Source organism: Coturnix japonica, chromosome 35 (genome assembly GCF_054131305.1).
Source record: "Coturnix japonica strain WE chromosome 35, WE-NBRP24, whole genome shotgun sequence".
Taxonomy (NCBI): domain Eukaryota; kingdom Metazoa; phylum Chordata; class Aves; order Galliformes; family Phasianidae; genus Coturnix; species Coturnix japonica.
The window spans coordinates 4,740,086-4,755,185 of record NC_140697.1 but is presented as its reverse complement, the minus strand read 5'-3'; the positions used below and the strand labels follow the sequence as shown (position 1 = coordinate 4,755,185).

The window sequence follows — 15,100 nt, the reverse complement described above, 5'->3', positions numbered from 1 at the left end:
TTTACGCTGTATACAAAGAAGAGGGGAGTCCAAACTTGTACGTTAAATTTGAAGGAGATCAATCTGGGGTAATATTTAAAAAAAAAAAAAAAAAGAAAAAAAAAAGGGAGCGTGGTCATCAAATACTATAAAATATATTAGCTGTTACTAGAATGCCACTTATCTTCCCCCCATACGAATCACTGTCATGTTGTATGTGAATTTGTGAGGTGGGTTTTGAAGCTGAAATTAAAAACTTCTTGTATGGCTGTCTTCATAGTGGCTATCCAGACTATCTGTAGAAATAACAGCTATTATGTAGTCAGCTATTCACCAGTTATAACTGATTATAAATTTCGTTTCAGGGTGGAGAATATAGCATAGTGCCTGACACCTGTGTTGATCCTGAGGGCATTCTTGATTCTGTGCATTATGATGTCATGGGTATTAAAGAGCAAGCTGAGGCAGCACATAGTTCCATTGTATCCCTGGAGGACCCGAAGGAAGATACTGGCTGGTTTGAAAAGCGGCTGGAGAAAACTAACTTTGAACTGATGGAGACCAAAGAAGAGCTAACAGAGGAAAACACCAAACTACTTAAAACTGAAGAAGAGCTGATGCAGAAGAACAAAGGTGAGTTATGCGATGTGAAATGTAGAAGACAGAAATAGTTCATTAATCTAAAAGAGAAATAACCAGTTTGAGTAGGAATTAGAGGAGATGTTCTACCTTTGGAACCATAGCCTGTAGATAAGTGATAGTTTGTTCCTTGTGTATATTCAGGTTCAGCAATTCCACGGTTTTTGGTTATTTCTTTTCTTTTTTTCCCCCTCTCCTTTAAACTGCAACTAGCAGCTTTACGCTTTCGTAAGTATGGGGTTAAATGTCTATATCTTGATTTTTACTTTTATATTGTAATCTCTACTCTTCTTTATGTCTTGTTGATGCAATGTTTTCGTTCCAAGAAATATAGAAAACTTTTGAATCACTCCCAATAAGTGAAGACCACATGCAAATTAATTAATCTGTTCAAAAGCTACCTAAACATTAGAATATCTGGAAAAATTGATTACTTAATAAACTATCTATTGGCTACTTATGTAATACAACCTTTTCTGTGTGTTACAGACTTTGAAATGCAGGTGATTAAATTGGATGAGTCTGATGAGCAACTTAAAGAAGCAACTGAGGTAACTTTATCAAGAAGATGTTGTGTAAAATTGTTTTAATACCAACTTGTGGTAGCTTAAAATACTATTCCAGTAGGCTCCATTAATAGATTTCTTACCGAGCTTAGCTTAACTGAATTTGCCTTTAATGCATTGTGTAATTCAGCTACTTAACACTACATTAGAAACTGATGACTGAATTTGTTTTATTTTTTATTTCCAAGAAAATGAATGCACAAAATGAAAGGGTTCGAGAGCTAATGGACATCGTGGTGCAGAAAGATGACATTATTACAGAGCTACAAGACTTAAAATCTCATTTAGAGGAAAAAGTAAAAGATTATGTGAGTTTTACACATCTCCATATCCTTATACAAAAAAAGAAAAACACTAATTCTATGCTTGTAATCAACACATTTTTGGAAAACTGATTTTCTGTATGTAGCTGGTACTCGCTTGAAATTGTAAACAATTCAAATTTATCTGAAGGTAGTTGTTGTTAACACAAACAACAAAAATATCAGTGTGTTCCACTAACTCCTGCCTCACACTCCTACATCAGAGGAAGAGCAACAGTAAAAGTATGTTGAGTAGAGTTGGAAGTACGAGTAGGAATGGTCAGGATATCTCCACGTTCTATGCAGTCCATAAAACTTTATCCTGACTAATGTACCGCGAGCTACTGAATATGTGAAGACTAGCTTGATTAAGTATGTGTGCATACCACTTCTGGTGGTTTTTGTTCATTTTTTGATGTTTGGTAGCCTGAAGTAGCTCTGAAAACATTTATAGTTAATTCTGTCACTCAGATCTCTAACCTTGTAAGCTTAGCAACTTGACCCTTCTTAGTCTTTGACTGTCTGCATCACTGCAACTTAATATTTCCATGGTGTTAAAGCTGACTGTGATGAGTAGTCATGTCCTCACCTATTACTTCTTCCAAGAACAAGGCTCCAACTCTATCTGTGAGATTGTGTGGCCTGAACACTTCTGAGGCTTTTCTTTTCATAAGTTACTAAAGATGAATAATCAGTCCTTGGCAGTGCCAGCATGGCTTAACAATCGTCATCTTGTAAGTAAGGAAGCTTCACTTGTGGTCAAGGACACAATCTAAAATATGCGTGACAGAGCTGACTAAGCTTTAAGGTTGGATTATATCTGTCACGATGAAAGTGATTTTAGCAGCTTAGCAGAAGTGTGATGTGATGAACTTGTATGAGAGCTGACCATTTGCTCTTTGACCATGTTTGTAATTTTGTTGACTTCTTGGAAACAGGAAATTCTTTGATAAACTGGTAAACTCTTGATTGTGTGCAAGTCTTTTACTTTGTAACCTGCTAGGCTCTTGCTTTCCCTTGTATACTCTACCGAGTATTGCAATTGTCATTATCTGAAGGTGTACTTGTTCTGTCTGCTATTGAGATTTGTAACTGATGTCTATAGAGTCACCGGGTAAATATTTTAGCTGTATGGTTTTGTGTAAATATTTGCCTACAGAAGATTACTGAGACTTAAGTGCTCCTTTTGTTAAGCTTCAATGTAACTGATCTTATATCAATACAGGAAAAGACTACCTACCATTTAACTACCATTAAAGCAGAACCGGCAGAAGAGAACACTAATAAAGGAACTGAAAGCAGCCAATTTTCAGTGCTTTCAGTTAAAGCACTGAAACAAGAGAAAACTGAGTTGGAAGTGGGAAGAAAGCACTGTACTGACGAGGATAAGCCTACTGTGGAAGAGCCACCTCCAAAGAAAGGTACAGTTTCTTCCATCCTTGAACAGGGTGTCTTCCAAAACAATAAATTGCTTCCTATTCCGGATAGGAAGCAAAAGGCTGTGAAGCGCGTGCCTTATGCTATAAGGAGAAAAGCCACTGTGTTAAACTGTAAATAGAAGTAACTGTTATGTAAATATCCCTTTTTCAGAAGGTCCTATGCTTTTCATTTTTGAATGCTTAAGAATAAAAGTTTTTTGCACTATTTTTTTCCTTTTTGCTGCTTTTTCCTCATCTGTTGATGCACTTGCTGATTTGGTAATAGTTTTAAAGCAGTTTCTTTAGGATTGTTTCAACTGCTGTTGCTGATCTTCTGAGTAGCATCAGCTGTTCAAGTGCTTTTTTTTGTTTGTTTGTTTTGTTTTTCCTGAAGCAACTATCAAAATTGTTGATGACCTGCTAATTGCTCGCTCATGGGCAATATTTGAGCAAAATGGTTTGGATAAGCTCTGATGCATTTAACTTCACTTCTGGGCACAGCTGAGCATCAGTGTTCCTAGAATTACGGAAGGCATATACAATGTAGAAGGGAAAATCTAAAACTTAGCTGTATTCCCTTCCTTTCTTGTATTCCTCTTGCAAAATATGTGCAAGGGAGAAAGTCAAGGCCTTCTTTGGATGAGATGCTGTTCTTGGATGATTTGTCCCTGCTGCCTTTATTTGGCATAAATATTGAATCCTAATGTGACCACTGAATGGCATCACATATAAGCATCTTACCAGAGACTGAGGGAGGGATGTGGACTCCTCCATACTCCAAATAGTAGTGGGTTTGTTCTAATCATATGACCAAAGCTCTCATTTAACAATTAATGACAGCAATGCTCCACATAGGAATTAAAATGGGTAGCTGATAGTCACAATGTCAGCATGAAGTTTTCTGTTAAGAAATACTGAGTATTCAATCATGTTAAAATTTTCTTCTATTTGTGAGTATTAATAGCGTCCAATTTCAAAAACTGCTTAATATATATTCTTTAGCTATGTTAAATATACACAGTAGAACAATGAGCTCAGGTATGTTGTTCTGGTTCTTTTGTAGAATTAGTTATATAAGTAGCACGAGCAAAAGTGTTTTAGGAGATGCTAGGTTATCTCAGCTTCAAGTTCAGGGTATTTACACCATTCTCTGAGCTTTTAGGTCTTGTTTCCTATGCTCTGTAATAATGCTTTTTCCCTACTTCCTGTGTAAGGAGCTTCTAGACTGAACATTACACATTTTCTCCCTAGTCTTATTTATCTTGCTTTAGTGCTTGCTTGTTGTTTTCAGCATAAAGTGTTTAGATTACTTATAAATCATATTCCCCTCACTAGTGTTGCTGGGAGCAGCAATCAAAACCAAAACCTGGTTTGGGGTGGAATATGCCACTGCTGTTTCTTCAGTATGACTTTTAAATCAGTTGAGGGCTGTATATAAAACTCCTTAGATGAGTTAAGAGGCTGTTTCCATGCAGTACATGTGAATCTGTATGTAATGCAGGCTGCACGTGGGTGCTATAAAATTTTGCATTTCTGAAGTTGTAGTAATAAAAGGACTGTACAAGAATCACCATGGAATATATTGTTGAGGTGACACAATCCCTAGTAAGTCTTGACTTATATTTATTTTTTTTAATACTTAAAGTATGCATATTATGGAATGGACATAAGTGGATTCTAAAGCAATGATGAAATACAGCAGAAGTTGCTTTTGATAGAAAGAAAATGCATGTGATTTTAGCTAATTGCTCACCAGTTAAATAAAAAAACAGCCCCAAGCTAATGGAATATTTATGGAAACTTGAATCTGCAAATTTGTACAACTTTATGAGTGAACTTTATATGCAAAAGAGTAAGTGTGGACAGAAGTAGGAATCCTCATATTTTGTTTAGAGATCAACAGAATAAGAGAGACAGATATCAACACTTAAGTGATCAACTTCTCCAGGGTTTTATCTTTCTTTTGAAAGTAAGAGGACTGTGAGTTGGAATGAAATTTCTTAGAGAACTGTTTATCTACCATTTAGATGTAGATGGAGTGATTCCTGGCTGCCTTATAGGGATTGCTGAAGCACGGAAGATAGAAAGAATATAGCTGTGAATTATCTATCTCATTCCCATGTTTCTTAAATCTAATTAGATTTTCTACTGGTGTGGAGTGGAAGGTTTGAGTAGTGCCATGGTAAAAGTGTTCTTCCAGACTGAAAACCTTTTGCTGTTAATTCTGTATAGAAATCTGAGGCACCTGATTACGTGTCCAGAGGACTTTAATTCCTTCACTAGTATCAAATACTATGTGATGTGAGGGCATGGCTTGCATATTTGTGACAGTTTTTAACTTAGAAGTTGCTACTTGGTGTTGTGAACTGCTATGTAATAATGATTTTAATCAATCTGAGCTACATTCCTTTTCCCTTTTTGTTTGTTTGTTTGTTTGTTTGTTTGTTTGTTTGTTTTTCAGTAGTTGTAAATGAGAGAAAGAAAAAGAACACTGTAGAGCAAAAGAAAATTGAACACATGAAACAAAAGTGCTCCGCGTACCGAAAGGAAGTACTAGCACTGAGGGAAAGAACTGAAATCTTGGAACATCATTTAGCTGTGCTTGAAGAACAATGCGGAAGAGAAAAAAATAAAAAAGAAGATTTCAGTAAGCAGGTAACAAGCTTGCGTATTCAGCTTTCTTTTTCTGAAGAAACAGCTGATGTCCTCCGTGAACAAATTCTGCAGGGTCAAGCTGACTATCGGGAAATTGCTTCTGAACTGGATGAACAGAAATTTATAAATATGACACTAGAAGACAAAAATGCCCAACTAACTAACAACATAGAAGTTGCCAAAGAATATATAATTGATAAAGTGTCACAAGTAAAAAAAATGCGGACCAAATTAGATGAATTATACAAATGTCACTTAGAGTTTCACGCCATCGGTACTGACTTTGTCAGTGTAAAGGATTCCTCAGACTCTGAAAAAGATGAGCCAGGGACATCTCAAATTAGTTCTGCATGCATTCAGTCACAGACTTCTTCCATCTCAGATCTTGTGCAGGACCTCTCCTTTTACTGTAGTCTTGAAAGGATTTGGGAAGTATGCAGAAGTATTGTTGATGTTTCCTCACAAAAAAGTCAGCACATCAAAGCACTGCTTCAAGACAATGAAAACCTAAAGGCGGGACTGAATAATGCTGAAAATCATAATTGTCAACTTGTAATGAAGCTATGTGAGATTACAACTCACACTAGGCAGGAAGATGATCTTGTGAATCAGTTACATGAGCAAAGAGAAAAGAAAACTCAGGAGTTTGAAGAAAAGACTGCAGAAGATCAGAGAGTGATTGCACAGTTTCAGGAGGAAGTTGCCAACTGTGAGGTAAAAATAAGAGAGCTTGAATATCTCCTGGAGGCTTCCAAGACAATGGAAGACAATGTGTCAAAACTCAATGAATTACTTAAAGAAAAAGAATCTATTATTGTTAATCTAGAGACAGTTACTGCAACTCTGCAGGAGAAGTCTGCTAATGCAGACAAAAAGGTTGAAGAGTTAAGTAGCAAAGAAGCAAATCTGATTCAAGAAGTTATGCAGCTGAAAAACAGCTTGGAGCAGATGAAACACTCTCTTCGGGAAAAGGAAAAGAGTGAAATGGAGAAAGTGCAACGTATAGAATCGTAAGTAACCACTGAGTTAACTTAGAGCCCTTTGAGAATGAACTAGAGTTAAAAATAGTTAATGGGAACATCCCTTCGACTTAATGCATCTGCATGCTTATCAATGGCCAAACTACTACTTTAGGATGCTTTGGTATGCTACTTGAGTTCCAAGGGAAAACAGGAGTGTGCAAGGAAATAAAGAATAATATGGGGATTTCTGGTGGTTTTGTTGTACATCCCTCAGAATAGCATCTGAATAATTTATTGCTTCAGCATCTGATTGATTATGAGAAGCAAGCTGAAATTCAAAAGTAATTGTTTAAATCTTGTCACTGGTCTAGATAGATTGAAGAGTCTATTTACAAATAGAAACCAACAGGCAGGGCATGGATTAAGCTGTAATGGCTGTTTCCATGAGATGTGTAACAGTAATGTTCTTTGTGTCTTTATTTTTAACATAAGGCTAGAAAATATTCTTTCTGAGAGTTCTGCCCTTGTACTGAATTTGAAAAAAGATTTGCAGAGGAAAGAAGAAGAGTATGCAGATCTAAAAGACAAACATTCTGATGCCGAGAAACAAATTCAGCAAGTACAAAGCGAGGTTTATAGTCAACTGAGATATTTTTTTCTGTAAGATTATGCTTGGCTTTCTGCTGTTAAAACTTCTCAAACTTTAACTATGAAGCTGGAAATTTCACACTAGTGTGGCTAGCAGCAAATCTTAGGTAAAGTTGCCATTGAAGCTCTAGAGGGGACCAGAAGTTAAAACATGGTTTCACATAGATAATGAACAGAGGAAAGTAAAGTTGGTTGGTAGTCTGGAATAAGGTTTGTGAAGAGAATAGCTAATCTGCCTCTGGAGGGGACTTGTTATTATCTCTACGTTACTGGTGACTTGCCATTGGTATCCGTGGTAACTCCAAAGCCTAAAACCTAAGTCTTGTGAAAAAACGCTGATAACTGGGAAGAAGAATGCTATTTACTTGAAGAGAAATAGACTAATTTCCAGAGGCTCTTTAATATAAGCATGTATATTTTTTTTCTTCAATTTCAGCTTCAGTGATGTTAATAGTTAAAATTTAATTATCAAACAAGTAGATATCTTAAAACCCGTTTTGCAGGATCTTAGTCTGAAAGTTTTTTGGGTGTGCTTGGGGTGGAAAATTGAAGCTTAAAAATGAATTCATGTCTTCCTTGGTAACCTTGCACTTGCTGTCGTTTTCCTACTCAGCACTTGTTTGTGAATTCCTCTTTATTTAACAAAGAAGTATTTGGCCAGGTTGGATTACAGAAGTCTTTTAATGAACCGTGAGCTGTGCTTACATTACAGGTGTCCACGATGCGTTCTGTGGAGGAATCCCTCAGGAACAGGATGGATGAACTTGAAAGGATTAATAACCAGTTTAAGGATGAGCTGGATTTTAAAGACTATACTATCCAAAAACTTAAACAGGTATTTTTCTTGCTCTTAATTTTTATTAAATGAATGATGCAGGTTTTCCAAGCAACAGGAAAAAGGTCAAAAAAAAAAAAAAATTGGAGCAAAATGAAAGTGGCCAACTGAAATTAGTGGTAGACCATGAAAGATATTCAAATAATTAGTCACTACAGAGCACTGGCAGATTGCTTTAAATACAATAATCTGCATAGTAAATACATACGTAATACATGCATATAACCTGATCTTGTTGAGTGACATCACGATATGTTAATTGAAATGTCTTACCATAAACTCTTTTTATCAGCTTGAGTCCTTACTTATGCTATATGAAAAACTTATTAATTCTAGGCTGTCTTAAAGATTCTGCTTGTTTCTACTGTGTATGCTTTTCTTTCAACATGAAATATAGGAGCTGGTGGAAAAGGACCATAATATTCAAAAGTGGCGTGAGGAGAGAGATCAGTTAGTAGAAGCTTTGGAAGAACAGCTCAAAACTTTGGCTTCTAATGCCATACAAAAAGAGACAGAAATAGCAGAACTGAGACAATCTGCCTTAAAGGATTCAAGCAAGGTCAGCTCTCCTTTCCTCCTACCTGATTAGCTACCCATAAATTCTGTAAGACTCCTGTACCTGCTCTTTGTATTCTGGGTGTGGTTCTGTTCTTGAACACTGTCGTATTGACATCATGTGTAACTAACCAAAAAAAGCACCAGCTTTTATTTTTGTTCTTCAGAAACAGAATTTCTGTTAATTACTAAAATTTCAATTTTTTCAGTAGTTCAGATAAACAGATGTCAGTTTGATGCTTATGATCCTACAATCAGACTGGACATCTGTAGCTTTTTCCGATAATTCACAGCATTTCCGGATCCCAAGCTAGGCTCAATACTCAGACAGTAGTTCTGTCTCAGGTTTCTTACTTTCTTTGCTTTCTCTGAGGTAGTATCTACAATGGCATGAAAAGACAGAAGGGGACGTGGAGAGAGATTAAGGGAAGCATCAAAAAGCAGAGGGGGGATGATCTCTGGAAGTTGCACTTCTTATTTCAACATCCAGCTTTTAATCAGGATAGCCAATCTAAGCCGTAGCATAGAATTTCAGAAGCTAAACAGAAGACTAAATGAGTTGTGCTCTTTTGAGAATGTTTGGATTCACTTTCTCTGAGAAGAAAGATGTTCTCATAGCAAAACTTCCCCTACAACTGCTGACTTTCTCACAATACCGAGGATTTGGGAACAAATAAAAGCTCGGGTTATTATGTCTTAAGGGAGATGAAGGCCGAAGCACATAAGTAAAATAGATGAATCAAAATATATTGTATTACAACTTCCCAGGCAATTCTGTGACTACTGCACTTGTAACAGTGACCGTACAAATCCGTGAAATGTTACTGAATAGTTAAGTGTTCTAGCCTGCAATTCTAAAACTGATGCTACTAAGTAATTGCAATACTGCTTGTGTGTGTTAATTCCTTTTGCCAATCCCACAACTCAGCAGTTTTTACTGTTTATTAGGATAATGCAACTGTGATAGAAGAGTTAAGAAAAGAACTGGCTGACAAAGATGACTTTATAAAGGAATTAAAACAACGCATTAACCACAGTAGCCCTCAGTGTTTGCCAGAAATACCTTTACTTGAAGAAAGACAAAGTAGAAGGAATGACTCTGTAAATGAAAAGGTATGATTATATTTATAGAAAGTCAGTACTTAACATCTTGTTAACCCCTTTTTGTTCTTCTATTTTCCTAGGAGATACTGGAGCTAGAATCATTTTTCTTAGCATATAGTCCTTTAACTACATATTCAGTGATGAGTACTTGTTGGTTATTTTGTCTTCCACTCAAACATGAGCTCTCATCCTCTCAAAACTATTTTATTTACTAGAACACCATCTCTCTGTTTACATTATGGAACTTTTCCATGCAGTTTTCCATGTATTCGTATGTGGATGCTGAAGATTAGGCAGAGGTTTAGCCTTTGGTGTTCTAACATAGCAGCTGTGAGCGTGCAGAGTATGGGGGGAATGGATGACAAAACGACCAGCGTTACAGATTTTGTCCCTAAATAATGTCTCACTTTCTCTCTTTTGGAGGCAGAATACTGCCTGAGACTGTTAGTGAGACCCAGTAGGGTGTATATGAAGATCACACAATGAATAGATGTTACTACCTTCCCACACTTGTGCTGTGTTTCAGCTTACATGTTCATGTGGCGTCTGAGCTTGAGGTTTTACACTGTAACTTTAGAAAACTCGAGATATTTTGGAGGTCTAATGCATAGCCTAATCTTTACTCCTTTTAAATATTTACAGCCTAGGAAACAACAAAGCAAAACTAAAACTGGAGAAAGTATTCCATTAAGATGCAAAGCTGAAGACAATTATTTGTCACGTCAATGTACTAGGAGCCTCACTTCATTAAATGAATCTGAGGTTAGTATGAAACTTCAGATCTGAAAATGTTGTGATTGTATTGCTTTTGATAAGGAATGAGTAGGAAAAGATCTCATGTTCTCTAAACAATTCCCAAGTTTTAATTTATTTATCCCTTTCAAGGTGATCAGATCACCTGTTTTTATAGCCTTTGATAGGAATAAAAGCTGTTGAAACAATTGTGTGATGAATTTTTGTCAGGTGCTGTTGAAAACTCTCCTCATGTTAATGCTTATGAAGTGGCTCATGATTAGATAAGTTACTTGGAAAAAATTCATGGAGCCACTGAAACGGGCACAGCAAATTGAACTTATTTTCTTCCTCTGCAGGATTTCTGGATATTGTTTTGTTAGCAGATGATGTTAATCATTCCTATATAAGTTTTTAATTGCTAACTTTCATAAAATAGCAGTTACATATATTTTAAAAACAAAGTATTTATTAACCAACTTAATTCTTGGAAATACAGTGGGTGGTGATACTCCATTCAGATTCTTAGCAGAGCCTGATAAAGTGTCTCTGACTACTTTTTGTCTTTCTACAATTAAAAAAAGCATTAAAAACAAGCATTAAAAAATGCTATTTCTACCTCAGTAAAGTAGTTGAAGAATTTAATTAATGAACTGCTTTAATGAACAAAACTAATAGCCAAGCTCAGTGATAATGGTTTAAGAGAAGGGAATTTCTCTTAACTCCATTGTGTATTTTCTTTGAAACCTGTAGACAGAAATCAGCTTTTTAGACATCATGAGATGTCTAATACTGGTATCTTAATGTCCTGTTTTTATAATTGAATGCTTATTTATTATTTGATTTACAGTGGAATAGTTACCACTAGCAAATACTTCCCTACTATTAGCAAAAGTGTTTAAAGTGTTCACTTTTGTGACATCAGTTGTTCTTTCCAAAAGAATCATGGCTGAAACTTGTCTTATTTTCCCAGGATTTTGTGAAAAGTGAGAACACGAAAAATACAAAATCTGTCATGGCTTTTAATTCACCCTCTGCAAGTGACGAGAAAATGGTTGTTTTTTGTTCTAGTTTTGAAGCTAGCTTGGGACTTCCTGTAATTGTGTGGTCACACGAAAGAAGCAGTGTCTTATCCTTATGTGTATACCTGAATGGGAATCTTACATGCTTATGAGCTCTTCCTATTAAATTCCATAAGCTAACCAAAGGGCAAGTCAGTCTGTCCCCAGAGCGTGTAATGGCTGTACTGTGTAATGATTTGGAGGGAAGGATATTGCACACTGAATAGTTGGGAAGAGAAGCTTTAGTGTATTATCGTGTGCTTTTGTAAGTGAAGCCCTTGTATTAAACTAAGGTTCATATCATTAATATGCATGGCAGTTATTAAAAACAGATGTTCACATGTGATAGCAGTATCCTTGGCATGGTCAGAGTATGAGTAGTAGATTTTTCCCATCTGTTGTCTTCTGTTTTGTATGTTTGTTTATTTTATGTAATTAGAACAGCTTATGTAAGAAACAACTCCACCGCTTGGGAGCTACTTTTAAAGAAACTACTGCCTTATTAAGAAACTTTAAGAAACGTATGCCTTGAAATAGCTGAGATTTTGACAACTCCCTAAAGGGTATAAAATTGTCTACATTACTTGCCGTTGTGGTATCATCAGCATAATGAACAGAGGTGTCAGTAGTAAAGCTCAAAATGTCAACTTAAAATAACGTTGAACTAAAATGAAGTTTAAACAATGCTCTTGTTTCACATGTTCACATCTCTGTTGAACAGAAATCCGGAAAAGACTACTTCCTGAGAAAGCGAGTACATGCTTCAAGACTGACTAAAAAGAAGGATGAAACACTGCAAAAAGTTGTAGATTTTATTCAAAGCTCTCCTTCTATTATACACTCTAAAGGTTGGTGTAGAATAAGTTTTATTCCATGTTTTCTAGACATTGTAGAATGGCTTGTTTCTGCTGTAGGCTATTAATGTATGTGTTCTTAGACTTGTCTGCCATGTTAAGTTGTCCTTTGATTTATGAAGTAAATGCATTTATTCGTCTCTTCAGAGATTCATTATTACATTTGTGAAAACCTACAAGTATACAGAGAAAGTTGGTTCTGTCTTGTGCTTCTGTCAGCACAAAAGTTAGGCCTGTTTTTTAACTCCTGCTGAAGTTTCTGACTTCCAGCGACTTCTGAGCCATGATTGTCTTTCATACTCCATTTTAATGTGTGCTTTAAGTTGCCGTACCTGAACCTATAAACAGTTTCAGCTATAGAAGCAATAAAGAACCTCGATGAACAAATACAATTTCTGAGTATTTTCACTTAAATTTTACGTGTCATTTATAAACCAAGTTTGTTACGAAGCTTTTTTTGCATTCAGTGATTTAAAGACTCACAAAACCAGTAAGTTGATTGGTTTACGTATCAAAACAAATTTCTTCTAGCCAAGAAGCTGATGTCAGCAGTAAGTTCTCCTAAATCAAACGAACCTGAAAGTCTCGAAGAAGGAGAGACCAAGCCAAAACGATGCAAAAGGAAGCTGTATTCCACTGTCATTTCTGGCCCTCTAGATATACCTGCTTCTTCGGTAAGCGATTATACTGTAGTCTTGGCTTAAAATAAACTACTAAGGAGTCCAAACAGACTGGAGGTTTCATCTGTTTGCAAGAGGAGGTTGAAAGTACTGATGTATTTCTTTATTCTACCAAGTCATTCTTGTTGGTCTTCCTGCTGTTCTGTTTTATTTTGTCCTCAAAGATCTCTGTGTTTGGCTGGCTTACAGTTTACTAAATAGGTGATGTAGCAATCACGGAGATGTCTTCTAATTTGGAATCATAGATAATTTCAGTGTGTTGGAGTGGGATTATTCTACTACACGCTTTTCTAGAGCACAACTTAGACAGCTTTTTAGGTATGCTTAAACTATGATCTCCTGTCTAAGCCAACTTGCAAAGGATCTGATGTGCCAGTTTCATGACTCTGTCGGCAGCTATTGTGCTAAGAACATTCTTGCTCTGTTGGAACTGCATCTTTTAATTATATTAGAGTCCTTTTTCTGTTCAGCATAGTGATCATTTGCCCATACTGCAATATCCCTCTGAATTTTTTGATGATTTGACGAATGATAGGGGCAGAAACCAAAATGTTATATTTTTTTTGTTAGAGGATGAAGAAGATGAGACAATTTCTTCTCTCACTGTAGTTCTGAGAACATGGAACTGAACCGAGAACTGAAATTCTGGGCAAGTCATAGCTACAGGGATTGAGGCTAAAAATGTTTTCTGAACACTTCATGTTTCACAAAACAAGTATTATAATACTCTTTTGAAAACAAGTATTTCAAGATGAAAGCTGCCTTCAGGCTTTCCTCAGATGTGTGTGCTTTTTTAAGATAAACAGGATTTTGTACATTCTCCATATTTGTTCCTTGTGATTAAGCTGCATTAAAATGATCTCGGTATCCCATAGTTTTCTGAATAAAATATAATAAGCAAATTCCATTCTGAAATCCATTTAGAGGAAGAAATATGTTTGCATGGGTCAAGAAGAGCTTGTCAGTCTTGTGCGAAAAGATGAGTAACTTTTGAAATGTTTTCTTCAGGAATCTGAGGAACAAAAGAAGGAAAGTGATCATCTGATCATCAAGCGACGGCTGAGATCCAGAACAGCTAAAAAACCTTGAAGAAGCATGTTTGTTCCCCTTTCTCAGGACATACTTTTATCGTATTATTAAAACTGGTTGTTAATAAACAGTAACAGTTACTCCGTTGTGTTCTTAAATTTGTATATAGGTGTACAGTGTCTCTCTGACAGTTTCAAACTGACTCCATTGAGGCTGAAATAAATACAAGCTTTCTTAAACTGGGTTTGGATTTTATTGTGGTTAAGGGTTTATTTATTTTTGTCTTGCCTCCCCTGTATAGGAACAGTATCTCTAGGACTGATTGCTATTTACCCATTGTGCAGTAATAACTGTACTTGTTCAGGATGGCCTGGCTTGCTTTTTTCACGTGACTGGTGTACTTAGCAGAACTCTGGCAGAGAGAAGAGCATGAATACACATTAATATTTATGTATACTTAATTTTTGGGCCTTTTTAAAGAATTTTCTTTGGAGAGAAGATGGTGCCAATTCCTCAGTGTGGAAGAAAGGTGCTTTCCCTCACTTGTGCAAATTCAGCTTTAAATTAATAAACTTAGAAAAATAAACCCAATACATTTGGGGGGAATTCTAATATCCCAAATACTGTTCTCCCCCTCAGTGAGCTTCGAACCTTTAGATGCTGTTGGATGAATTAGCTGAAAGGTTCTCAGCTGGCAGTATGTCCTTGTGTTGTCTCCAAGTCCAATAGTTCCTATAGATTCAATTGCTCAGGAGGTAAAAACATTGATGAAAGCCGACTTGGGTGAATATTTGAGAGTTTGATGTGAGTGAATTGCCTTAAAAGCAGCTGGTGATAGAACAATATACTGATTGTATTTAAAAAAACCCACAATCGTACTATTTGTTGCTGTGCCGATAAGCTTTCTCCTTGCTTGTAGGCTTGTGAGATCCAGGTTTGCAGAAAACAATCTGTGAAAAATTGTGGGAATCATGTGGTTTTATGCTCAGCAATCTGATTAAAAACTTGAACTGACTTTTAGAAGCTTTTCTCCATGGTGTTAGCTGGACAAATCTGCATGTGGATGTCAACATGGAGGCTT

At 36.2% G+C, this 15,100-nt stretch overlaps 2 protein-coding genes across 2 annotated transcripts; both read left to right on the top strand.

The window, feature by feature from the left end:
- Nucleotides 1-348: 348 nt before the first annotated feature.
- LOC146755262 (uncharacterized) lies at nucleotides 349-3,051 on the top strand. The gene is made up of 4 exons (XM_085526297.1): nucleotides 349-612; nucleotides 1,108-1,169; nucleotides 1,373-1,492; nucleotides 2,712-3,051. Exons 1-4 carry the CDS (start codon nucleotides 420-422, stop codon nucleotides 3,042-3,044), a joined length of 708 nt encoding a protein of 235 aa, XP_085382423.1. The 5' UTR covers nucleotides 349-419; the 3' UTR covers nucleotides 3,045-3,051.
- Nucleotides 3,052-5,369: 2,318 nt separating this feature from the next.
- On the top strand, nucleotides 5,370-14,653 carry LOC146755261 (uncharacterized). Its single transcript, XM_085526286.1, has 7 exons — nucleotides 5,370-6,569; nucleotides 7,014-7,152; nucleotides 8,402-8,563; nucleotides 10,306-10,425; nucleotides 12,178-12,304; nucleotides 12,842-12,984; nucleotides 13,999-14,653. Exons 1-7 carry the CDS (start codon nucleotides 5,422-5,424, stop codon nucleotides 14,077-14,079), a joined length of 1,920 nt encoding a protein of 639 aa, XP_085382412.1. The 5' UTR covers nucleotides 5,370-5,421; the 3' UTR covers nucleotides 14,080-14,653.
- Nucleotides 14,654-15,100: the final 447 nt, after the last annotated feature.